This window comes from Thamnophis sirtalis, unplaced genomic scaffold (assembly GCF_051295495.1).
Source record: "Thamnophis sirtalis isolate CommonGarterSnake01/CBP01778 unplaced genomic scaffold, rThaSir2_p1.2 scaffold_5, whole genome shotgun sequence".
In the NCBI taxonomy this organism is placed as follows: Eukaryota; Metazoa; Chordata; class Lepidosauria; order Squamata; family Natricidae; genus Thamnophis; species Thamnophis sirtalis.
Genome location: NW_028261385.1, coordinates 51,759,649 through 51,787,596, shown reverse-complemented (window position 1 = coordinate 51,787,596; position 27,948 = coordinate 51,759,649). Strand labels below are relative to the sequence as shown.

Here is a 27,948-nt window from a genome sequence, read left to right as displayed (position 1 = left end):
GGCGACTGCAGTTAGTTCAGAATGTGGCCGCGCGAGTGATAGTGGGCGCACCGCGGTTCGCCCACATAACACCCATCCTCCGCGAGCTGCACTGGCTACCTGTTGATCTCCGGGTGCGCTTCAGGGTGTTGATGACCACCTTCAAAGCACTCCATGGTAGTGGGTCTGAGTACTTGAGAGACCGCCTCCTATCTGCGAGACCATCTTCTGCCGCATACCTCCCTCCGACCGATTAGATCGCACAGACTGGGCCTCCTCCGAATCCCATCCGCCAGTCAATGCCGACTGGCGACTACACGGAGGAGAGCCTTTTCTGTTGCAGCTCCGACCCTGTGGAATGACCTCCCCGTCGAGATACGCACCCTCACCACCGTCCAGACCTTCCGCACAGCCCTCAAGACCTGGCTATCCCAACAGGCCTGGGGATAGGTTTTGAATTTCACCCCGCCCGAGTGTTGAGTGTTGAATGCATGTTGTGTTTTTTATCAATTTATTTTGTTCACATATTGTTTATTTTTGCATTGCACCCCCTTCCCTATGATTGTAAGCCGCCCTGAGTCCCCTCAGGGAAAAGGGCGGCCTATAAATTCACCTGTTGACTGCCATACCTTCTTCCCCAGTCTCCACCTCGCAAGCATCCAAGTCGCTCCCTCAGCCTTGCTTTACCTCACCTTTAAAGAGATCAAATGTCAGCCTTCGGTTCCAATGCAGTCAATTGTTGCTCACCTGTCAAGCCATGCTGTCAGCTGATTCGGTGTGCAGCCACACGGAGGCAGGAAAGAAGGTAGGGATACAACTCTATTTTCCCTTGCGCCACCCAACCCTCAGGTTTCTGGAAGTGTAAGACCCCAACTTTCCCAAAATTCATTTCCATGGGAGTCATGTGTCCCAGCATTCTGTAGGTTAACCTTTTTAATTGATGTTACTTCAGTAACTGTTTCCCTGTATCTTTTGCTCAACTGAAGATCACAAACACAAGCTGAACTAGCTAACTCCTTCCCCTCTGCTGCCACATTTCCTCACACTAAACAACACTTATTTGAGATCTCAAGGAAAGAATGTACTGCCCCAATTTCAACTCTACACCTCACCCCTAAAAAATAGATTGGAAGCAGCAGAGGGGCCCAAATCTACCTTAGTCAGTTTCTATAACTGATTCTGGATTGGAATCTCAGATTCCCCAGGACTGATTTAATACTGGAACATTGCACAATGCTGGTTTCACAGAAACAATAATAGTTTCTAAATATATAAACTAAATGCATTCAGCGATATTCATTATTTAAAACCGATTACACCGATTCCTCATTGATGCTTATTCCTGGTGTAGTTAAGTGATACAAGAGTAAAAATAAAAATATGTCATTCTAAAGTGTAGCCTTGGGGATGGACGCTTCAATGGAAAATGATGCCTAATATTTATACATGCCACCAAATATTTAATATACATTGCTCAATAACATTGAACTAGACCATTTTCTGGTACTGAGAAGAATGCCTATATTTCATAAGGAGCATGAAAAGGAAAAGGAAAGTTATTCTGAGGCTGCATTATGCAGAAAATTTCAGCAAGGAATCTTTATTTGAAACAGATTCTGGCTATTAAATTGAAGAAATTTAAGACATATTTCCTGTTTAGTACATAGAAAATTCCAGCTGCTAGAAAAACTATTCAGTACCTTGTATACTTTTCTTTTCCTTCAAGATTATGATAGTTTCAAAAAAGCCATTTTTTCAGCCTTTAAAAGGCAGTTGAAAATGTTATATGAACCTTTTAATCTGAAACTGAGATTGTGCATTATCAGTGTTTCACAGGACAATCAATTACTGAATAGTAGATATGAAAATATTTTAAAACAATTGTTACTGAAAAGTAGCATGTGCCAAATCCAGTGTCCTCTTCTATACACCACATGAGTAATGCAGAAGGAATTTGTATATTACAAAATATGCATTACTAAGGATATTTTTTTTTCTTTTTGCCTCATGAGTTTTACAAAAAATAGACAGGAATCTCTTGGAGGAGGCATGATTAAATCCTTCCAGATGGTTTAAACTTCAACCCCCTTGCATAGATACGCTTCTTTTCATAATGTTTCCCTTTATCTTTTAGTAACCAATAAAAAGTTATGGTCTAACATCCCTACTTTTCATCACCTGATCCTATCAGATTACAATGGCACTTCAGCATGTGACTGCTTCAAAACTCATTAAATTTGGTATTCAGTGCATTTTGTTTGTTTGGTACTCAACACACTGCAATAGGAAAAGGGGGATAGCTGTGGAGAATGGACAGGAAGTTGACCATGCTGGGAAGGTTGCTGACAGTTGCCTTTCAAAAAGCACCTTTGGGACAACCATGACCTGGATGATTGAGAATCTTCATAGACAATCAGAGAATCAGGGCCAATTGCAAAATGACTTGGTATTCACAAGAAGTAACCAGAGCCCAACACCACCAAGGATTTGGTCACCTGATACCAGTGGTAAGTATTGATGGCTGGATATTGAGATCACTCTCAAACAGTATTCCCACCATTTCTGAGAGTGGCCTACCTTCTGTTTCTCACCATAACTACCCCTACCCATCACAACCTGCCTGTTCTCTTACCAATTCCCACCCCCAGGTCCTGCATTCAGGTCAGAACACTGATATCCTTTCTTAATCACCATCTGCCACACAAACGCAAAACATTTATATACCAAAACTGTAGCTTCCCAGCCTCTTCCAAGGCTCTAGCCATACCCAATGGCCTTCCTCCTTTCTAGGTGATAAGGCAATTTACATATCCAGACAAAGTGTAATCTGGGAAGATCTCCAAGCAGAGATCCCAACAGAGACATTCAGATCCCACTCCACTGAATGATAAGAGGTTTTTTTAGAGGTCTCTGAAATACAATACAGTGGCCTCCAACAGAAATGGTTGCTCACCAGCTTGGGAGACAATTTTTAAGAAATATTTGGTTGGGCAAATTAAGTACTCATTAGAACAGAAAGGTAGAATACAAATCAAATCAATAATTAAAGTTACATTTTTGATGGGACATGAGGGAAAGAATTGAGTCTCATTATCCGCTGCAGCTTCTCCTGGATATTATGAGAATCTACAGGAGGAAAAAAAACCTACCTTGAAGGATGTTCTATTTTTCAGATTTGTAGTTGCAGATTTTTTATCACACTGTAACTGGCTAAAATTAATCCTGATCTGGTCTTTAATTTATTGGAATAGACATAATGATGGCTTCATCACCAAGGATATTCAACTTTTTAAAACTCTTTAGCAAATATAAAGACTGGTAAACAACATGTTGAGATTCAATCATAAAAGAAGCCAAGAATACAACTGAAATGTCTACCAGTAAGATAAGTATGAATACAAAGGGCAGCATAACACATAGTCATGCTCAAAAGGAGTATGTTTCTGGATGAATCCTGACAAAAGCAAAGAGAGAGCATATGAAGCCAGAGAGCGTATGAAGAATCTGAAGAGACAGAGTAAAAGAGAAAAATCATTTTGGAGAGAATATGGATGTTGAAAAGAAAAACAGATATTTGAAAGTTAATCTAGATTTCTTCAACTTCTTATTCAGAAAACATTAGATCATGGAGCAGGAAGAGAATTAAGCTACACGTGGAAAAAGAAAACAGTGAAGCCACAGGCATAATAACTACCAAGATCTAGTTCTTTACTGCTCTCCATATCTAAAGCAAAATGTTATATGAAATACACACATTTATGTTGAAAGAGCTGCAATTCTGCCTGTCCCCAATGGAGAATGCTGGTGAATCTTATATAAAACTTGTACTTAGCAAAAAATATAATTTCATTTTGGTTAAGACAAAATCACACCTATTAATAATTGTTAGATTTTAAAGAAGTATTTCCAATACAGTTCATGATAATTTATTCAAAAAGCAAGAGAAAATACAACAGTTGAATGTTTTCATGCAACACATCAGACAAAGAAATATGATTAGGATTGTTGTACTAGTTACAGTAGAGATTTTAGTCTATACAAAAAGAGGTTATACAAAGAAAATAAATATTTTGAATTCTTTTCCAGAAAATTATATATTTTAGATTTGATATGCTTTAAAGGGACATTGAAGTATTATTTAGAATTCACAAAAAAACCACTTCTTTTAAATTTATTAAGCAAAACACAATTTCACAGTTTTACTACAGAAGATTTCTATGGAGTATGCTGATCTTTTATTCAATTAACAAAACATTGGTTTGGTAAACATTTGTGAGCAGCTAGTAATTTTTCATTTTTTACCTGGAGTGCACAAATTATTTAAAAGAGGGCAAGTTTGGCACTTTTATACTGATGTCACCAATATTAATATTTCTTGGGATCTCAGGAAGATTCATATTCTTTACAGCTGACACAGCCCGGGCTGGGGCTCCTGCTAAACCAGCCTGTATACAGAAGAAAAAAATACCACTAAGATGGCAATCATTACAATTTACAGTGAAGCATTACAAAAAATCATAAAGACACAAATATTAAATATTAGAAAAACCAGGTGATATTTTGGATTGGAATGAAATGGAAAATTCTGAAATATTCATCTGGAAAGGGGAAGTGGAAGCAGTTCACACAAAATCTAAAATATGGTTAATATGTGCAATGGCAACAATGAAAAATTAACATGTTGTCTGTAAAATAATCAGTTTGTGGTTAATTAACATTAAAGCTCATGCTAGCTTTGATTTTTACTGTTTCTAGGTATTGCACCATATACAGTAAACAGCTTGGGCCAGTTTTCCGATCCTTGCAAATGGTAAAGTTGGCAATTACTACAATATTGACACTTAACATTTACTATACAATAGTAAATTGACAATTACTTAATTCTTACAGGATCTGTTTCATTTCAAATAGAAAAGAGTTTTCTTATAACATTAGATTTTAATCAAATACTCAACATTATACAAAAATAAACTTTTCACAGGATTTTAACCTGTTAGGTGTTTAGCTTCAGGGTTCAAAAAACCACTAGTTTGATCTAAATCTGTTCTAATTATATGTTTAGAAATATGAATGCTAAACCATGATATAATAAATTCCCTTCCCCTCACACTTGGTGCTTTGGTTTCCAAACTGCAGATATATACATCAAATTATTCCTGAACAAAAACTTGCTAGAACACAATCAAAATTCAGCTCATTTTTTCCCATGCAGGAAAAAATTTAAAAATATTCTGTACATAAGAGTACAATTAAGTTTGAAGGATGTTATTTCAATTCAAATTTATTTCATTATTTCACCTAATACTTAAGCTTTAAGCCATTGTTTTACTGTAAGTGATAATATAAAAATAATAGTGGGTGAACAATGTATAAAGCTGTCTTGTATACTGTTATCAGAGTTCCTCAAATGTTTTGTATTTGCATGAGAACATTTCAAAATTGAATACCTACTAAAACAAAATAATAAATAAAGCTTTCCAAATATGTTTCCAAATAGCTTTCCAATATCGTATTTTTACGATATTGAAATAATTAGAAAGCATTTTTAATATTGAGACATTACATTCCCTGTAGTAAAGTACTCACAATTCGTGTCTTCTATGACATTAAGCCTTTCTATATTTGCCTGGAACTTTGACATTGGGACACAGAAAATCTTTCTTAGACCCCCAAAAGCAGCTTTGGTTAGGGCTTTCTAAAAGAAAGCACTACTGTTTTTTTGTTGGGGATTAACACTTGCTATTATATTTCAGTACCATTTTTAAAAAGTGCTCCCTGACAAAACATTTAATTTACAATGTCTGTATATCACACTTGCATGTGACTTCAATGTATGTATCTGATTATTTTATTTCATAGCATTCACTTACTTTAAATATAAGTAATCTAAATTTATTTTAGATCCTATTCATCTTTTCATAAAGAAAAAAAATGGAATGTTAACTGATCATAACGTTAACCATGTTTGGGTGAACATAAGAGATACCAAGTTCACATAAATATTCCTAGGATTTAGGGCATTAATTCAGAATTTTTCATTAGCTGCCATTAATTTTCACCCCCAAAAGTTCAATTTGGTCAAGAACATTTAATCATAACATTATTCGCAAAATTCATAAAAGGATTATTGAGTAATACATTTAAATAGAGGTTAACACATTCTTGTGTAGAAAACATAATTGCCTTTTTTCCCCAAGAAAATGCAATCTCTGCTTTTTCAGCAGCTGGAACTTCCAAGTCCCAATCTTGTATTTTTGCAAGCAAGAGAAAAGCTCACCAGTATCAACACCATACAAATATTTCCCTTTAATATCCATCCCATTTTTTATAGTGTTGGTAGACAATTTGATATTCCTTGACAGTGCAAAATAACATTGTTTTATAATGATTCTTCAAACATTTTGTTTCTCTTGGTGGGTTTCCAAATACCAGAGAACTGTTTTTATTTTTTTTTAAGGAAAATAGTTTACACTCATTCTGGCACATACTTTCTTTAAGAAAGGAAAATAGTTTACGTGTACATCTACATCTACTTAAATAAAGCATATTTAGAAATACTTCGTATGAACTAGGATTCATGTCAGCTATTTAAAGATGTTGATAAACAATGTTTAATAGGATTTCCATGGCAAGAATTCAGTATATGTATCTATGTATTACTATAAATGGGGCAAACCACTTCAATTGTAATTCACTGAACTGACAGCTGCCTTTTATCCACCACCACAATTTAAAGTACGAACTAAAAATCACACCATACTTCTAAGACATAGTGAACTGTTCTGGAGTTATAATTACAGTAAGCAAAAAATCTACCAGTAATGCATAGCTATAGGCAATTGTGCCACATATGCATTTCTTTTCATGGACCCAACCAATTAATATGGAAAGAAGTAAAAGAGATGAGGAATCTAACATCCAATCTTAATAAAAATAAAAATCCAATAAAAATCCAATCTTCTACCATCACCCAGTTTATGATTACGGACTCCCTTTCTAGCTAACTTCTATTTTGAGAGCTAAAAAGAAAGACAAAAAATTACAGCAATTGACAAAGGGATTCAGCATTCCTCATCTTAGCAGTTGTTCTTGAATGCATCAATTAGTCATTTTCTTACATGTATTAGAAAAGTTATAAAATATCCCATGGAGTTTCAAAAATTATATCATAAACAAGTTGCTGATGGCACATTTGTATGATTCTAATTACCCAATAAGTAAAAACCAATCTGAATCTTAGTAAGGTATTGCTCATGATCTCATAATGAGCACAAATGTTTCAGCATGCTCACATGGTATTAGAAATACAGTGTGAATTAATATACAGCTAAAATTACAACTAATCAAACGACATTTGCCCAGCTGCTTTGTAATCTCAATTTAAATAACCAAATAAGTTTGATATGTACTTCAAAATTCAATGGTCACTGAAAGATACAGGGTTGATTCCATAACAATATCCCCAGTAAGGGCATGGACACGGGGTGACTGATTTCCTTTCCTGTTCTTTGAAAACATTCACAGATAGTAGCCTCTTACTTTTGGCAAGATCCTTCCATTTTTTAAGCTAATCAATCATCAGCATGATCGCTAACCCAATCAAACAGCAAGATTCCCCCAGCCTTCAAAAGAGTGTCTTTTCAGAGCTTAAAGGGTTGCTTGTTAAAGGATGGCTGAGAAAGTCACCTCTTGTCTCTCCAACTTTCACTGACATTTGTCTGAATCAAACCTATACCAGATTGCCTTCAGTGATACTTGTAATCACAAATTACAGACTGAGCACTCTAACATGTTAAAAAGGCAAAGATGATAATAATACATTTAACCCAGCTAACACAAGTGGGAAAGTCATAGTCTTTCTAATTACAAAAATTGACATCTAGCAATGCAAAGCATATTTTAGATTCTTTTCAGGACACTATTTAGTAATATGGAAGTTGTATATTGTATTTTTTATACAGCACATTACATTGACACATAAGTGCTTAGCTTTATTGTTTGCTTAAATCATAATTATCCTCCAAATGACATTGTAACAACTCTATTTCAAGCTTTTTTTACAAGATAAATGGATAGATCCACCTCTCCTGTGTTTGTGCTTGTTATAAAAGGTAGATCCTTTTATATGCACTTTTTAAATTCATTCCTCCAACATATTTTATAGAAGATATTACAACTGTTTGTGTTTTCTATCAACCCTTCTTCCCAGAACAAGTATGATTCAAAGCAGCAGGGTTATGAATAAGATGGAAGGATGCAGTACAGAATATAAAAGTATGATCATGTTCTCTTCTCATGAGGTTAAATAAATGAACAGAATTAGAGGAAAAAACAAAATGAAGTCTGCAAGTATATCAAAATGCCAAACAGATAGAAGACTTACACATACTCTTAGAAATTTCAAGCACTTGGATCACAGCGATAGTAATGGATGGACATGAATTTTTTTAAAAATTTGATTTATCTCCTTTTAAATTGCCAGACCCAAAAATAAAAACAGAATGCATATAAGCAGAAAATAAAAGAGCAATATTGCATAAAAATAAAGAAAGAGCCCTTATCTTGAATAATATATTTATATAATTAAAAATGGACTGTTTGGAATGCTCTTAACTAGACTTTATTTATCGGGAGGATCTAAAACTGTATTTTAATTTTGGACACTTTTAGCATGAACATGGGTTATTGTAAAGCATACAAACTTTAACTGGAAATAGATACGTTACGTGATTTTTTATGATTATAGGAGAAAATTATATAGAAATGTTTAGCTATTAAATGATGTATAACAATTATCTACAAAGAATGATACAAACAAATATACTCTTTTAGGATTTTAAATGCTATTGATTAAAATTATATCTGACATGTAGCATAGACTGAGCTTTAAATGCTTTCTTATTTCAGTATTCTCTCATTTGCTAGCAGATGTCATAAAACTTCCTCAGAACATTAACTAACCATAGTAAATCTTAAACCAATCACAACATTGCCAATAATTTCTCAAAGCCCTAAAATGTTTTTCTCTTTTAATTATTTTTGTATTTAATTTCTCCAGATTTTGATTTTCAAAATGGATGTCTAATTTAAAATATTCATTATTAAATAGTATTTATATTTGTATAACTAACAAAAGTTCTCTGATAACTTTTAGATACATATAATTAGTACTGGAGTTATCTAATTGTGTACACTTGTAACGCAGCATTGAAGCATTACATAAGAGCAGACAGTGAGATTGGCTTGGAGGATGCTAATTGCATTTTGTCACGCTATTGGTAATGGCTTAAAAATACAAAATTCACTTCAAAGCCTTTACCTGCTATAAACTCCCTAGCATTACTGTGTAGTTTTAAAACTTGGGAGAAAAAAATATCAACAACCTTAACTGTGAAAACTGAGAATTTTAGCTTTAGAAAAATATGATTCTCCACATTTTGTTTTATTACAATCCAATGCAAAACCCTACAAATTTTTCCTATTAAGGGGAGTCCCTGGAAAAGGGGGGATGGTGGTAGGGATAGGGAAAATGGAAAAAAAAGATGTTCATTCATAGAATGAATTTAGGTGTCTTTCATTTGAACAAGGGGTCTATTACAGAAGTAGGTTGCTGCCAGTTTGGCTGAACTAGTAGCGGCGACGGAGGCTCTGCCCACCTGGCTAGACGCTTCTGCGCACTTGGGCTGGTAGTAAAAAAATTAGCAACCCACCTCTGATCTATTATATTCAACTCTTCAAAAATTTATGTCTAACAACTGATTAATTTTACAATATAAAAACTAACGTGCAGAGTTTGTACTACTGCATTCTCAGTAAGGATTAGAAATGGCAACAGTTTTGAATAAATATTAAAGAATTGATGGTGACTAACATTGAATAAATATTAAAGAATTGATGGTGACTAACAATTTCTCCCTTCTAGCGCATCAGTTTTTAATGGCTGGCCTTGGTTTTAAGTGTTAGATCAAAGGTATTAATTACAGTCTAGTAAAGGGTAGCAAAAACTTCTTTTCATCCAGGATTTGAAATCAGCTTAAAATCTTATTTTCACATCTTCATTTTTTTTAAAAACAACATATATTGTCTAACAGATATTAATCCAATTATAGACAAAATATATAATTATGGTTAAGACAGATGCTTGGATACGCTAGAAAGAAACAAAAGGCATGGGATAATAGAGTGGACATGATAGTATTCTGATTTCTGACTAGCTGATTATAACCAAACAATTGGGAACACCATATCTATATCAAATAAATTAAATTTGTTATTGATGTGGGCGTACAAATAATAAAATTACATTTTAAAGATAGAAAATCCAAAGCTAAACACTAATGAAAGAAGAAAACAAAAGTAAAAATATATGAATATATTAATGACAATCTATTAAATACACTACAGCAATAAAAGATGAAGGAAACCAGCACAAAAAGTGGGCTACGAAGACTAATATGGGTTTATCAACACATAATTTTTGAGTCTGGCCTAATTTATCAATTGCCTTTGACATCATTTTGCTTTCCCTTATTTTAAAGCAGCACATTTTTTCTGAAAATTAGCAATACCTGTATCTACCTGTCCTGTCTGGGAGACTGAAAGATAAAGGTCTGTAAAGAGAAGAATGGAAAGAACTAGAAAAGATCAGGTGGTTTGAAAAAATGAGGACTGACTTAAAACGACCAAATTCACACCCAGCTGAAGACTACAGGAAAAACACAAGAATACCAATTCTTCCAGGGAACACCTTCCATGTCACTGATAGTGCCTGACACTCAACCCAAATTTTCCCTTTTACCAAGCCTAAAGCTTTATTAATTTGGCTTATTTAAAAGGATATCAAAAATGGACAAGTAAATTTGCTCTTGTCTTGTTAAGAGAAGCAAAAGGTACTTCTGCTTTACCACTTCAGTTCATATATGTTGGGGAAGCAGGACCTTCATTTCTTTGTAAACAGTTGTCTACCTGTTTATTTTAAAACAAGGCCACTCCTTTTGAACAAAATTATCCAGGATTATTAGCTAGATTATGAAGTGAAGCCCAGCTGCCTAAAAGTGCAGCAAAACTGACACTGCTACTGAATGTATTTGAAAAAAATGGTATTTGAGTATCAACTGGAAATAATAGGGTCATGACTTAGTTTCAAAGACCCACATGCGGTATTTTGTGCATGCATCAGGGCCCAACACGATCCCCAAAAGTCATTCCACTTACACTTCAGGATAGTATACAGTGCAGTTGTGGGATGGGGAAGGAATCAGTAACATGCACACATGGTGTGCAAGCAGAAGGGGTAACGCCAAAGATTAGGATTAAGAGATGGCATGAAAACAACAATATCTTCTCCAAAGTAAATACAAAGGAGGTTTTAAAGGCTTTCGTTAATTCATTCAACGATTATATTGCCTTTTTTCATTGATTATTGATTTATTTTGCTCTGTAATAAGCACTGATAGAAAGTAGTGAAGTACTATTCCATTAGTACTTTGTTAAATACCTGTCAAATTTAATTTGCATACACAGAAAACAATCATTCAGTGAAGCAACAGAAATTATGATTAACCTGACCACTACACTGAAATACTTCATTATTTAAAATTCAGGAACAGGTTAATCCCTTAAAACATAATTTAATAAATAGGAACATATTTAGTTTACTAAAACTGTACTTCAAAAAAGACTAAGGAGTTCATTTATCTCTTGAACCACTCAAAGAAATTACCATATATTTAGACAATCTGTTTCCAATTTTATTATGCCTTTATTAGTTTTTTGCCCCAGCATATAACCTCATAACATAGGTATGCAAATTTCTGTGCTTCTCAGTCAGTGCTACAAAGCTCTTTAGCTAGAAAATAGCTTAAATAAAAATAATGATAAAAATGCAACCAAATGTTGAATAGAGATTTTATGAATTTTCAAAATAATTTACTTGAAAATAGTTTTATCAGTTGGAATACCTTTTTTATATGTAGCATGTATGATATATATTTTAATTATAGAGGAATAAAAATACTGTACATACAGTATACCTATTTATATATCACAATATTTATGTACCTGTTTCCATTTACCCAAAAGGAAGACAATCCTTGGTCAATCTAATTGAAATTAATCCTGGAGATTGTCTACCTCCCTACTGTCCCATTAAATATTTACATATAATATATATTTGCATGTGCTTTTTTTCTCTCTCTCCCCCTTCACTATATAAAATTGATAATTACCTGCATATGCACACATATGCATATGCCTTCTGTCTAACATACAACACAACCTCTTCTTTCTTTCTAGCAAAAATAGCAAATAAAGTAGCAGAAACGCAAATGGAAGAAAGTGCAAAGACAAAACAGAATGTAGAGGAAGCATTGGAAAGTAGCTGAATCAAGGAAAGAAAGAAAAACACAACTGACAGAAAACTCAACTGATATTTTGCATTGTGCTCAGCAAGCACAAAGCTTGGGTGTGCTTGTTCTGTAAGGAGTGAAACTCTAACCAATAACATTTACTCTCAAATAGGAAAACTTAGGAATCTTTTTAATTGGTATGAAATCCAGTAGCGTTCTATTTCTTTTTAGTAGCCTCCACAGCAAACTGTGATAATGCCACAATCATGATTTACACGCGGTGACATCAGATAAATGGTACAATCATCGATGTCAGGGCATGTACATAAGTTGCAACATTTGCATGATAATGCCATCATGTTCATTTTGTCATTTATCTCCTCCTCCCCACCACCCACATTTTTGTACAAGATATGGGAAAGTGTGCTAGCTGTCCAATCCTCTTGTTGCCCTCCATTGGAGATTAGTTGCTGTAGCAAGATAAAAGGAAGGAAGAATTCAAACCATCCATTATGCCTGCCTTACCAAGACTCAGGAGAGGATAAAAATGTCCCAAGTCCACAATTAGAAAGTAGCTTGCCTAAAGGTGACCTTGACAACAGCAATTAGTTGGCACTACAGATGGAGAACGTTCATGAACTCCAAATTTTTCTGAAGAGAGGCAAAAAGAGTAGATACCAGCTTTTTTCAATCTCCTGCCTCTGTTCTAGCAATTCCCTTGGATTATTTGCAGATCGCTGCCTATAGTTCCTTCCTTTTGGGTAAATATGATATAAAACTAGGTCAAATTAGAAAAAAAAGCCTTAACCAAAGGTGTTTTTTGTTACTGAAACTAAGATATCTGCAATCTTGACAGATTTTCTTTTGCAGGCAAATAGCCATGAGAGGGCAGGGAGAGGAACATAGTTCTGGGGCAGGTGGAAAGCTTCTCTCCACAAGGCTGCTAAAGAGTAAATAAAGTTACTAAGAGGCAAAAGAATAGAAAATGTATTTAATGTTTCATTTAATTTGGTATAAGAAATGTATGATGTTATTTATAGTTTTGATATCCTCATTTTGTGGAAAGAAAATCAGTAGTTTTGTTGATTATTTAACAAACATTTTTACTTAACTCCAGATATATTACACTACTCTTTTTAAAAAAAAGAAAAAGTAATGCCATGATAACATGAACTTATCATATTTTAGGATTAGCAAAAGTTCTTAATTGTGTGTTCAATTTTTTTAGGGCCACATGCTCATCTTATTAACATCTCTAAATTTTTATTTGCTACCAATATACTATTTAATGAAGTTTCCTCAATTATTTTTTTCTCTGAAGGCTTATCTGGTATGCAGGGAACACATTATGGGCACTTTCAAAAGTGACCTGTCAAAGCTTTTTCAGACTTGGCTTTAAGATTTAGGCTTCAACTCCCAGAATTCCCCAATTAGTGCTAGCTGGGGAATTGTGGAAATTGAAGTCCACAGATCTTAAAATTGGCAAATTTGAAAAGCACTGGTCTGAACTACTCTAAGATAAAATTTAGCAGAAGTTTAAATATTTTAGGCTGGTCTTTGCCACACTTTCTATCATCTGAGGATTAAATAAAACATACTTCCAAACAAAGAAAATGGTTGGGGTTTTATAACATGCAAGCTTCTCATTTATTCTTTTAATTAAATGTATCTAAAAACATTAATATTCAATTGTGTACAGCACAACAAAAATGTGGTACACTACAAAAAATATATCCACAAGTACACTAATACGTTAATTATGGTTATCGCCATTTTAAACAAGCTTTAAGAGCAAGAAGCCTTGACTGAAGGAAGCTCAGAAATATTTCTATAGATAAATAAATGCAAATGGGAATCTGATATAAGAAAAATGAAAAGTTCAACTATTTAAGCACTCAACAAAGGCTTTATCATGCCACATTCTAAATGCTAATTTGTAGCAATCAAAATAGCCAAGTATTTACAAGTAGATAACTGCTTTGGATCATGCAACTGTATGATCATGCTCCAACTGGCTTTACCACCTTTTATTCTTACCTCAGATTTTTCCAGTTTATTTTGAGCATCAATTTGGGTGACTATTTCATTCATGTTGGTCTCCAAAACCATTCCGCCCATCACCATTTCAGCCAGGATATTATGAACCTAAAAAGAACAATGGTTGCGCAGATTATATCAATCCATCACTAATGCAGTTGTATTTTATTATGCTTTTCTAAAGTATACTTATCTTAACATAAATCAACTTTTCTAATATAACATTTGTAATAAATAAAATATGTTCCTTTCATCTGAAGTACAAATGCTGTGTATCACCAAGAATATTCAGATTCATGTCCAAACTCTGCTATGAAAAATCATTGGATGACTTTGGTACACCTGTTTGAAATCAACCTAATCTACCTCATTGATTACTCATGTGAGTGGTAGGGAGAACAGGGAAGTAGTATACATACCTCTTTGAATTCCTAGAAGAAAAATGGAATATAAATCTAATGAAAAGAATTTTGTTGAAATCTAAACTTTTGATTGCTATATGAACTAAAATTAAAAATTAAAAAATATATATTCAGGTTTATCAAGTTTTCATACCATGTGTCAAACAGTTGACCATTACAGGCAAAATAAAACCAAGGATACTGAAACAAACATTTTAAAATAATTTGATGCAATTCAAAGAACATTTATATATGGTACATAAAATTATATAGTTTGAAACCACTGTCTTGGTATATTGACCAATTTATCACTTTATTTTGACTTGATCTGCTTTTAAAGTTTTCTTTTTATGAATAATGCATTGCCTCAGTTATATCACAGAGTTATTAAGATAATACTGAAAATATGTTTGCCTTGATAAAAGTTATTCATGAAAGAAGGCAGGGATGACACCTAGGAGTATAATGTTAAATGTGTTAGAAATGGCTCTGCCAGCTCCACTGTCACTGCCATGGTGTCACCAAACACCTGATGGATGCACTAGATGTCACAGATCAGCTCTCAAGCAACTCACAAAATTCCTGAAAATTTAACAATCAGCTCTCACAAGCAGATACAAGTTGACACCAGAATACCACTATTTCACCCTGGATGACTAAACCAATCTGTCCCAACCTAGGTGACTTTTTGACATGAGGACTTCCCAGAACTCCCCAACAATCAAAGCACTGCTAAAAATTCTTGGGATTAAAATACACATATTGGAAGAGTACAAAGGTTATGAAAGCCTGTGCTGAATTAACAGAAAAGGTCTGCAGGAAAGCTATGGAGTTTTAGTTATCTAAATGGTATATCCCACTTGGACAGTTAAATTATAGCTGACTGCAGAAATTTCAATATAAAAGGAAAATTAGGTATTCTTCATTCCTGCCTTTACCACAACATTCTAATTAGTTGAAAACAGAGATAGCAGCATACTATTCCAAACATAGTACTGTATGTGGAAGAACAATCATTGTTTTTAGTTTATTTACAGCAAAGTTTTCTGAATCTTTAACTTAGAACACAATATTCAAGAGGCTGATTTCAAATAAAGCATGCAAGGATTCCATTAATAATTAGAATGTACTGCAGGTAATATACTTGTTTATTCTACAGATAAGCTTAGAATGCCACAAATGTTAGTTGTGACATTATTTTTTTAACTAAAAATTACTACCTTACCTATAATTGAAATTTGGGCAAAAAAGGTATCTGACAGAAGCAAAAACATCTGGCAGAAACAAATGTTTCCTGTCAGAATATCATGACTTTACATTACAACATCTCACCACGTACCTTATCCACATGGAAAATTAAATCCAGTTCACAGACATTCTCAAAACACTTGTCTAAAGTTTCTACAAAAACCTGTAAAGGAAAAAAAAACAAAGGGTCAAATATGAATAGCAACTCAATCTCAACATTATGAACAAACGTGGAAACCAAGTACTGTTTACTATAAAGAATTCAGCAAGTCAAATATATCTATAAGCCTTGTCCCTTGGAAGATCTCAGAAACGTTACAGGTAGTCCTTGCTTCCAACTGCAATTCAGACTGGCAGTTTTGTTGCTAAGCTACATGGTTGTAAACTGAAAAAAAATCACGACCACACCAATTTATGACAGTCCTGGTAACGGTTAAGCATGACATCATGTGACCCTCATTTGCAACTCCCTGCTGGCTTCCCCGTTGATTTTGCTTGTCAGAAGCCTGTGGTAAAGCTTGTAAACAGCAATCATGTGACTGTGAGACATTGTAACTGTCATAATTGTATACAAGTTGCCAAGAATTGCGACCGATAGTCGATGCTATGACAGCCACAACTTCAAGGATTGGTCATAAGCCCTCCTATTCAGCACTGTTAGAACAGTTGCTGCATGAATGGTCATTAAGCAAGGATTACCGGTAAAGAGATCAAATTTCATTAACATAATCGTCTAGCACTTACATAGAAACATAAGCTCCTATATTTCATGCTAATTCCTATTTTGACAATGCAGGAGAGCTAAATTACTGTTGAAAAGATCATTTTTAGTCTACTACTTGAACATTGCATTAATCTCAAATGTAGGAATTAGCCTACTAATCTATAGAGGGTAATTTTGTAGTAGATGATTAGCATCCTTATATTGCTGCAATCTAGGACCAATAACTTACTGTTATAAACATCCGACAAAAGCTATGGTTTATTTTTATAAACATAGAAACATAATTTGTACCAAAAGGCCATTGTTAAAAGTATGGCATATATTGAATGTATAGTATCAGAATATATACATATATTCTAAAAAAGAAACCTCCACAGATGTTTGCTCTAAATTTCATTCCCAATTTGACCAAGGATAACACCAGCTGTTCTTTGCTTGCTGGTTTTTCATCTGTGTATTTCTTATCTTATTGTATTAGATTTGTTGCTTTTTCAGTGAGCCTAGAATTATCCTATTTAATTATCAATATGGCTAGAAAATCAGTAACAGCCTATGATAGCAAGTATTTCTAAATATGCTTAGAAACTCTTATAACTGTAAGCATAAAACTGGACTGGAAACTTTCCCAGCAAAATATGGTGGACATTATTTTAGGTATCACATAAATTAGACTCATCTGTTTAGGAGTGGAGTTTGTTTAGAATTGAAATCATATTTTGTTTTGAAGCAAGGCTATTCCCTTTGTTTACATAAAGGGGCTTATGGTTGCCAATGCGCTTAGTGATCCTTCTTCCTTCAGCATTCACCAACCAACAAGACCAATTTTGAATATTCCTCCAAGTTAAAAATGTAGCAGCTAACATGCTGCAAAATGCTAGTTTCAAGCATATTTTTATTTTGAAGAAAGTCTCTGGGTTTCATTCACTTTTAGTGCCACCAACCTAAAAAGAAACTACTTTGTTCTTGTTAGGGAAAAATAGCATTCTGGTTGCAGTACAGATGGGAGTTTGCCATTCAGACATGTACGAAGCAATTATAATTTTAATTCAAGTATTTCTCCATTATAAAGAAATACTATCACTCCATTTCTCCATTCTGTATCATGTAGCAAAGTCAAACACACATTTCTAATCTACAAGATGTACAATATACATTACATTTCTGAATTCCTCTTTATGTATTACATATATATGCTAGACAGTTTGGGCGTGTTTAGTTTAACTATAGTTTGGGAATAGCCATAGTTTTCTTATGCAATCTAAAACAGAAATGAAGGTTTGCAAATTCTGTTTTGTAGTACTAGATGATTGGAAACACGTTAATTTTATCTCAATTTCATGATAAAACAGCTTATTCATCAATCAAAATTTAAAAAAACAGTTTACAATGTTCATTGTCTGTTGTTATGATTTCTTCAGTTAAATCCTTGTCAGAGAATTAGAAGTACAATGTCAAGGGCAGCTTGTTTGTCAAAGACTTCAGACTTGGCCAGGAATTTTGGGTTTGTAACTGACATCTTGACCATGATTGACACTTCTCAATCCCTCAATGAGACAAAAAATTTTTGCCAGAATTTGCCAGGGAAAACAAATTCAGAATTGTGTGTACGGGAAGGGGGGGGGGTTGTTGTCATGTACAAACTTCGTTTATCAAACTGTACAGTCAGGTTTCCACTGTTTGTAAAGACACCTGTTTGTTAAGTACCAGAAAAAAGTATCCTATTGGCAATATGCACAACATATTACAATTTTAATTTGAGTGTATGGTAGCTCTTTAAATTAGAAATCTGAGAAATATAACTATCACACTGGCATAAATCTCTAAATTGATGTAATAATATCCTGCTTTATGTTGCTTGTTAAACTCAAATAGCAGCAACAAAATTGCTGCATGGGTCTGTTTTCCCAAAAATTTAGAACAATAAAAATCATTTGAGGAAATACTTGGCTCTGGATCTACTGCTTGAAGCTATTTCAAGGCAGATATTTGAAGGTTCAATGCAGTTGTTTTGATGTCCTCCTGAGATCTTTTGAGTATCTCTGTGCATTTGCAAAAGACATTTCTGGGAACATGTATTTTGTGATGGTCTTAGAACAGCTGTGCATGTCACGTTTTCTCCAACAGGATTGAATGGAAATGCCACAAAAGACACACAAAAATCCTTCAGCTGCTGTATATTGACAAGTTTTGTATATTGTGGGCTCAGTATCATGTTTGTACCTCTTTCTCCTATCCACCTTATGCAATGAGTTACATGAGCTTTTTGAGGCAGGAGGCATAGACTCCACTTGTCTCTTGTTATAATAACAACCAGATCTAATTTTAAAAAATCCCTCGACCATGTAAGAATTAATTCTTCCAGTGTTGTGGATTTGAGTTGCTGCTTTCTGGTGCAAGGAGCAGATTTGGAATAAAACACATCAAATTATAATGCGTGGGTACATTACAAACATTCTAAGCTAAAGTATTTTAGCTAAAGAGAAAAGTTATACTAAGAGCCATTATGTAACCCTAAAAGTACTATTGAAATAGGATAAAATAAGACTATTCAGGTGTCTACACAACTGTTTTCTGGTAGTGATGTTAACAACTCTAATTCTACAAATCACAATGTAGTATGTAGGCAGCATTTTAAAAACAACAACAGTGCACACAAAAAACTAATGGAAAGCTAAGGCAGCAAGATTAGGGAAATTAAAGCTACACAACTGCAAACTTATGTTTTCAACTGCAAAGATGAATGGAAGCCACTACAAATATACTTTGTTGTTTGTCAGTGAATAAAGGGCCATTCATTTTCAAATCATCACAATCAGAAAAATAAGTAAAATTAGCCTCTAATGGTAAGTTAGCACCTAGCTCCCTCTACTGCTTTATTATGAAACCAACAGTTAACAAGTTTATATAACAAGTTATAAAGAACTGGTTTAGTATGTGGGGTAAGACCTGGAACAATGTTCTAGGTTTTTGAAAACGTTTTGTGTTCTGCTTATGCTGTTTTATATTGTTGTTCTTTAATTTTCATAGTTTTATTTTTTTTCTATTTTTACGTTAACCACCCAAAAATGCACTTAATATGCTTAGTGGCCACACAATAAATCAAAGAATGGGATTATCTCTATATGTAGGCAGCCCAAAAGGGATTTCATCAGTTATGGATAAGCTTGTTCCTAATACCATAACAGAAACCATATTCTACTTATGCTATGCCAAGAAACTCACAATCCTTAAACTTGATCAAAAACAATTTTAAAAAGCAGTACAATTTCCAAATAAGTCTCAATTGCAACATCATATTTCAAAAATTCCAGCTTTGTCATTAATTACCTTCCTCCAGATATTTCTCCTTTATTGAGTAATATATTAATGTGAGAATAGGGAACTTGTAGGCAAATGAAATAAACAAAATGTAAATTTTGTTTTGCAACAGCAAAGGATTACGATTATTTACCACAATATATCTTGAAATAATGAAGAACTACAGATAGTCAACATACAATCATTCGTTTAGTGACCCAAGTTACAATGGCACTGAAAAAAATTACTTATGATCGTTTTTCACACACAGGACTGTTGCAGCATCCCCATAGCCATGTGATCAATCAGAATAGAGCTGGAAGGGGCATTGTAGGTCTTCTAATCCAATCCCCTGCTCAAGCAAGAGACCCTATATCATTTCAGATAGGTGGCTATCCAGACTTTTCTTTAAAACCTCCAGTGATGAAGCACCCACAACTTCTGAAGGCAAGCTATTCCACTAGTTAATTTATTCTCACTATTAGAGAGTTTCTCCTTAATTCTAGTTTGTTATTCTGCTTGATTAGTTTCCATTCATTGTTTCTTATCTTTCCTTCTGGTGCTTGAGAAAATTGACCCCCTCTTCTTTGTAGCAGCCCCTCAAATACTGGAATGCTGCTGTCATGTCACCTCTAGTTCTTCTTTTCTCTAGACTAGCAACATCAAATTCCTGCAACCATTCTTCATATGTTTTTATCTCCAAACCCTTAATCATTTTAGTTGCTTTTCTTTGCACTTTTTTCCAAAGACTCAAATATCTTTTTGTAACAGGGTGACCAAAACTGGATGTAGTATTCCAGGTGTGATCTTACTAAGGATTTATAAAGTGGTACTAATACTTCACATGATTCAGATGCTTGCCAACTGGCATGTAATTTATAAGGGTTGCAATTTCCCAATGTCACATGATCACCTTCTGTGACCATCTGACAAGCAAAGTCAACTGGGAAGTCAGATTCATTTAATTCATGTTATGTTAACAACTGTAGTAATTCACTTAAGAATTGTGGCAAGAAAGATCATAAAATGGGGTAAAATTGACTTAACTGTCTTGCTTGGCAACAAAAAGTTTGGGCTCAGTTGTGGTTGTAAATCGAGGACTACCTGTAATCTTTCACAAACTTAAAATTATCTCCCTTATTCATATTATGTAATTTTCCAATCACAAAGAAGCCTCACCAAGAGGTTTTTTTACCACATTCCAAATAATGTTTTAAAGTTTACATCAACTCCTTAACCTTTGCATTAGGGTGTTGCAACTGTCGTTATTTTCTGATACTTGCACTAATATTTAACACTGAGAAAATATTCAAATAAAAATATTGAGATATTTGAGAATGTAAAATCAATGAGTAAGAGATCAGTTTAATTGTTATCCAATTATATTATTTTAGCAAAATAGTACTTCTCAGAATTTCTAATCTTTATTATCAAGTAAAAAACAAACAAAGAACAAGCAACAGAATACAATATTGTGACCCTCTCGTAGATGACTTACTTGTATTAGATCTAGAATCCCAAGTTCACTTTCAGAAGAATCAACGCAGAAAACAAAGTACAATGTAGCATAATGGCGATATATCAATTTGTTGTCAGATCCACCTATTAATCTAAAGCAGAATACAACGTCAAAGAGCAATTAACAACATTCCAATGGTTTTGGTTGGTAGCTAAACAAAGAAAAACATGACGCATAATTGTGGCAAAAAAAAATAAGAAAGAAGGGTGTCAAAGGCAACACATAAACATTCAAAATATTTACATACCAGTAAATAGATCTTCTAAAGCAGGTTTAACAATGGGATTGACGGTCTTTGCAGCCAGGGATTGCAAGTTTTTTAGAAATACATTATCTTAAACACATGGGAGAAACAGTTACTATACCTGGGGGGGGGGGGTGTTAAGTGAAACAGAAGCAATATGCCTCACTTTAAACTTAACTGCTTAGTTCCTGGTTTTAGGTAGAAAAAAAATTGTGCTGGCACAATTTGATAGTTTGCTGTTAAATGTTAGAGGCCTAAGACTGAGAGCTGGAATAGTAGACCACATGCAGCTTATAGCTTACTATCTCATTGAATAAAAAGATGCAAATATATGTAGAATCGATCAACAATGATATTCAAAAGTTGTTGTGCATAAGGCAGCTATTCAATGACAAGCACTGTTCCCTCTAAGGTGCGCGCGTGCGCGGCCGCGGACATGGAAAGAAATCCCCGCGCAGAAGTTTCTAACTGCCGCGCAGAGATTTTTACCAAAGCAAACGTGAGGAAGTCCTTTGCAGGCGGCTAGAACTGGCCTCCCGCAAAGGACCTCCCCAGTCTTGTTTTGATGAGTTGCCAGTCCTCTTGCTTCTTCTCCTTCATCAGCAAAGCTCCCGCTGGCTTCCCGGCCCATGGCAGTGGTGCCTCTCCTTCCACGCGGAGCACCTGAGCTGGCTCCCGCGTTATCCCTCCCCCTTCCTCCTCTGCCGTGCTTTTGAGGCCGCGGGATCTAGTAGGAAAGCGGCGGAGGTGGCGGCAGGGGTAACCCAGAGCCCAGCTGAGGTGGAGTCAGCTGGGCTCTGGGTTACCCCTGCCGTCGCCTCCACCTCCGCCGCTTTCCTACTAGCTCCCGCGGCCTCAAAAGCACGGCAGAGGAGGAAGGGGGAGGGATAACGCGGGAGCCAGCTCAGGGGCTCCGCGTGGAGGGAGAGGCTCACTGCGGGAGCTTTGCCGGTGAAGGAGAAGAAGCAAGAGGACTGGCGGCTTTGAAATGCAACCCCCTGGTCCCGCCGGCCGCGGATTTGATTCGGCGTAAGTGGGGGCCGAACACATGCTTAGCCGACTTTGCGCAGTGAGGCGGAGTAATTAACCCCCCCCACAAAGAACATGTGTGTGTGTGTGTGTGTGTGTGTGTGTGTGTGTGTGTGTGTGAGAGAGAGAGAGAGAGAGAGAGAGAGAGAGAGAATTGGATCAAAATTGGTGGCCAAAGGAGTGGAGGGAGGGAGGGAGGGAGGGAGGGAGGGAGGGAAGGAAGGAAGGAAGGGAGGGAGGGAGGAAGCCCTGCCCCCTGTGAAAAAAACTGAAGATGGAGCAGTGAATGAATAAACCATAAAAGCAACAAACAGTTAATGCGTAAGTAAGCTGAGGAGCAAGTTCTCAACTAAGGAAGCAATATAAGAAAGAAATATAAAAAGCTCAATATGCCAAAACACTTATTTTAGTCTTCATTTAATTACTTGTATTGTAGTCTGATGTAACATCTTTTTAAAGTTAACGTTAGTTAGAAAATATAGGGTACAAAACTTAAATAATAAAAAAATTGTACATTCATTTTGAAAAATAAATGCAATACTTGATTAATTTCATATCTTTATTTAAAATAGTTTTGGCATGGCATATGATTTTATTGACTCAGTTGGAAATGATGTGGATGTTGTATCTGATTCTGAGGTATATATATTCTTAAGTAACATAATATATAGCATATTGTCCAAACTTGCTAGACTATTTAATTGATCTTACTACTTTAAAGGGGGAGAGTTTCATGATAAATTATTTTATTACATTTATGTTGCATTTATATATTATATTTATTACATTTATATTCCACATTATATATTTGTATTGTTATTTTAGTGTATATTGTCAATTTCGATAGATATTATATTGATATATCAATACTGATTTTAATCATACTAAATAACAATTACTGCTATTATTTATCAGCATTACATATTTACAGTTTTTAATATCGAGTTAGTCGTATTTTAGAATAATAGCGTTATCTTTTAATAGGATAATTGGCAAAATCTAATTCACATGTGATGGGTTGCATTCCAAAGGAATGTGAGAGGACAGGTTGCCTGCAAAATGCCAGGACCCAGGACCCTGTTGGTGCCATGTCTCTCTCTAGCCAGTCTAACAATCTAAAAGCTGAGCAGAGAGCCTTTTTTTCTTTTCAGGGTGAGCGGAAAAGTATAGTCTTTGAGTGGCACTTTTCATGCCTGGCATTCATCAGGCTGAAACCTCGCTAGCAATCGGCGCTTGACGCTTGGTATGTTGCGCAAATGTCCAGCAGACGTGACAGCAGTTCAAACTGTGGCTCTCTTAGGTGCTCAGGCATGAAACTGTGCCGCTCAAACACTATACTTTTCCGCTCACACTGAAAAAAAATTAGAGGGAACATTGATGACAAGGATATTATTTAAAAAGTGATAAAGATTTTCAGTTCAGGACGATTGCATAAATTTTATTTAATAAAAAATTATTGATAATCTCAATTTATATATTTACATTACTGTTATTTTTATATTTAATAAATGTTCCGCAATAGTAGATATAGAAACACGGTGAGGATAAATTTTACCAAAGTCTCCCCTTCATAAATATATTGTGTTCACACAATAAAAAATGAAAAAATTAGAAGGTTCTTAGAGAAGATGTAGATTCTAGAATGACTAAGAGAAACAATCTGCAAACTGAGTGCTAATGAGGATTTAAGATTACACAATAATGGTCTAACAAAAAAATTACATGTTTTTCAATGAAAGAATTCAACTATGTCAATCCCTGTGATTTAAGGTTCAAATTATGATTCCAGCTAGTGGTATCATAAGAGTGTGAAAGAACCCAAATGCCATGTTTCCAGTTATACAGGTTCCATATTTCTCTCTCTCAATCTTTTAATCTCTATATATCTCCAGAACAGGCTTGGTAAAGTATCAGACTTGGTAGAGATTACAGTTTTCTATTTCACTTTAAGTTTTTACTTTAAACCAACACTCAGCACAATGTATACTGCACTGACTCTAGCTTCTAATTTGATCATACTTACAAGCCTCCTTCTAAGAAATTACAAACATTTTCATCACGTTTTGATACTAAATGGAATGTTTCTCTGATAATCTGTTGCTGTATATCTTCACTCTGAAAAGAAAGGAAACATGTTGATGTTTCCAAATACAAGCATTTCTCTGTCACATGTATAGCACAACTTTTATACCAAAACCACGTTATTTATTAAAAATGTAAGTCATCCTATTCCCAGTGACTCTAGGTATTCAAAAATAAAAATATTTTCTTTAAAAAGGAAAAAGACAAAAATAAAAGATGACAAGAATCAGACAGGAATAAAAAAGAATCAAGCACACTCAATCCAGGCGTTATTCACACTTGAAAAAGGCCTTTGGAAAAGCTTAAATAGCAACTGAAAAGCTGTTGTGTTATCACAGTTTATGTCAGACCAGACCCAAACAGACTTATGTTAAACCCCTCAAAAAGTTCACTGACTCATTGTGGGACTTTAAATAGCTTAGAATGCTGCTCCAGATGAAAATGTATGATGTATTGAGCATTTGGAGGAAAGTTCAAATGTAATATTTTATTTTTACATTATATAAAATTATATGTTATAAATCTAGTGAATCAGATTTTCCCTTGAATATCCAAATTTGTTCCAATGTTAGGTAAATCCTTTGAAATAGATCTAAGCTAATAAGGCAAGTTCCTGATCAATCTATTTAATATTCCCTATCAAACCCCTATAACAAATATTTTTCATATCTTTTACATTCTGGCCACATAGCCACTTTTTGTAGCATATCTACTTTAACCAGGATAAGTAAAGATGTTATAATAAAAATGTTTTCCGTAAACAGTCCAGATTTTATTTGGATAAAATCAAGAGTGTGTAAGTTTAGCATATAAAATAAAGATCTACTATGCAAAACTTTGCTGTTACCATGCTAGTGCTTAATTCCCCCAAAAAACATATTTTCAAATATAGCCACTCCTTTAGGAAGTAGCATACAGACATTCATGATTTATTGCATATCCATGCTGCTAATCAGAACTGTCATATTTACATAATAAGACATTCATACATATCATCCTACACAGTTGGTTACATATAGAAAAATATCACATTTTTCCATATATCGGCAAAGCCTCATTTTAACAGAAAATAAGCAACTCTTAAGTTTTGCATTTCTCTTTGGTAAACATATATTTGCTGTTATTTTCTCTCTCCCATCAGGTACTAATAGCAGAAAGCTAAACACTCGACTTTTTAATTTATAACAGTGCACAGGATCAACTTATATTATTCCAATGCTGGGATAATATAAGTTAAGCATCGTATATCATCAACTTGAAAAAACCTTTAGTTTTCAGGCAACATGAGAAGTTCATTGCATCCAACCAGGCTCTCCTGTTTCCTACCTTACACTAAAAAAAAAACCCTTCAAAGTTGTTGCAATCAGATTACAACCTGTATCATTCCCAGCCCATTTGGCCAATGGTGAGACGCTGGAAGCTGCATGTGGGCAAAGTTGCTTAGCAATCCAGCTGGAAACAACAGGAGCTGCAATCCAATGTTTAGAAAACACCAGATTGCTACAGCAGTCATATATTTATTTCATAAAAAAATAGATTTCTTTTATTTTTGACTTTGCTTTTTGAATTTTCCTTTGTAAAGCAAAGTTATAAGCATGAACAAATGGTTTTTACCTTTCTTGAACCTCCTTCAGATTTGCCCCTATTCAGGTGTGTCCTTTATCTTTCCTATGAGAATATGGGCACTTGTACACTGCTCTAAGCAGCTGGTCAGAAACAACCGCTCTAATTTAGCAGATTGCAGTCTGTGCAAACTGAGATCCACCATTATCTTCTCCGCCTCTCACGCAAGAGCCCATAAGAAGACGCGTAGTACATACAATTATCTGCTACAATGTCCTACCTGTCAATGAATACTCCAGCTTCAACCACAACAACAGGAGCACACAACAGATACAAACCTATAGTAAACTGTTCCAAACTCGATTGCAGAAAATACGACTTCAGTAACAGAGTGGTCAATGCCTGGAATGCACTATCTGACACTGTGGTTTCCTCCCCAAACCCTAAACTTAACTGTCTATTGTCGACCTCAACCCATTCCTAAGAGCTCTGTAAAGGGCGTGCATAAGCGTGCCTACTGTCCCTGTCCTGATGATATTCCCTTGTATTCGTATTCATTTCATGTATTCATAATCATGTTTATACTTATATCTGTTATCTAATTCATGCTTGACGAAATAAATAAATAAATAAATAAATAAATAAATAAATAAATAAATAAATAAATAAATAAATAAAATAAAATAAAATAAAATAAAATAAAATAAAATAAAATAAAATAAAATAAAATAAAATAAAGAAGCCACTAGATAAGAAACCATGAAGGATCCGACTCGGGGGCGGGGAGACACTATTGCACACGTAAACATTTTAGCCAATAGCCTCCTTTCCATCCTTTCTTCCTAGAGCCGAATCGGGTTCCTCAATCTGGCGCTCGCCGCAAGACGAAGGCTTTTGAGGGGATACTTTTCAGCCCGCCCCGCATTGACTTCCTCGTCGCGGCGTCGAATCATTCCCAGCCCAACCAGGGCCTTCAGGCGATGTGGGCGGCGCCCATTCAACCCGTTTCTTGGGCTCGTCCCGAATGATAAACCCACCGCCTAAGTAGGCTCGCTCGCCCGCCCGCCGCGGAGACAAAAGCTGGCTAATGTATGGTTTTCTGTGTGTCGTCGTGCCAACGCAGCCCCCTTCCCCTCAGCCATCCAACGGCGGCCTCCCCCCTCCCGACACTCACATAGCGCTGATAGAATTTGGAAAGGCGCGGCTTCCCATGGTTGTTGAAAATGAGGATCGCTTTAATCATGGTGAGGGCGGCGGTTGACGACCCCCCCACTGAGGCGCGAGGAGGGGGGCTCGCGTAACCGAGTCTGCGGCGCGCGACACGGCAGAAGCTCCTCCTCTGCTCCGCTCCGTCCCCTCCTTCTCTAAGCCTGAAGCGAGCGAAGGCGGAGTCAGAGACAGAACCGTTCTACGGGCTGCAGGCCGAAGGAGAACGTCACTTGACTAACTCGGGTTAACGGCGGCCGGGAGGGACCAAA

General features: G+C 35.2%; 1 protein-coding gene across 2 annotated transcripts; it reads right to left on the bottom strand.

The window, feature by feature from the left end:
- Positions 1-3,889: 3,889 nt before the first annotated feature.
- Positions 3,890-27,858, bottom strand: AP3S1 (adaptor related protein complex 3 subunit sigma 1). 2 transcript variants are annotated; one of them, XM_014061434.2, is made up of 7 exons: positions 27,645-27,858; positions 24,849-24,940; positions 21,532-21,643; positions 16,104-16,175; positions 14,364-14,471; positions 10,548-10,589; positions 4,289-4,424 (listed from the first exon to the last, which is right to left on the bottom strand). In XM_014061434.2, exons 1-6 carry the CDS (start codon positions 27,711-27,713, stop codon positions 10,554-10,556), a joined length of 489 nt encoding a protein of 162 aa, XP_013916909.1. In that variant the 5' UTR covers positions 27,714-27,858; the 3' UTR covers positions 4,289-4,424; positions 10,548-10,553. The 2 variants fall into 2 exon arrangements, with proteins under 2 accessions (XP_013916910.1, XP_013916909.1); XM_014061435.2 differs by lacking the exon at positions 10,548-10,589 and having other exon boundaries at positions 3,890-4,424; positions 27,645-27,841.
- Between the last annotated feature and the right edge of the window lie 90 nt (positions 27,859-27,948).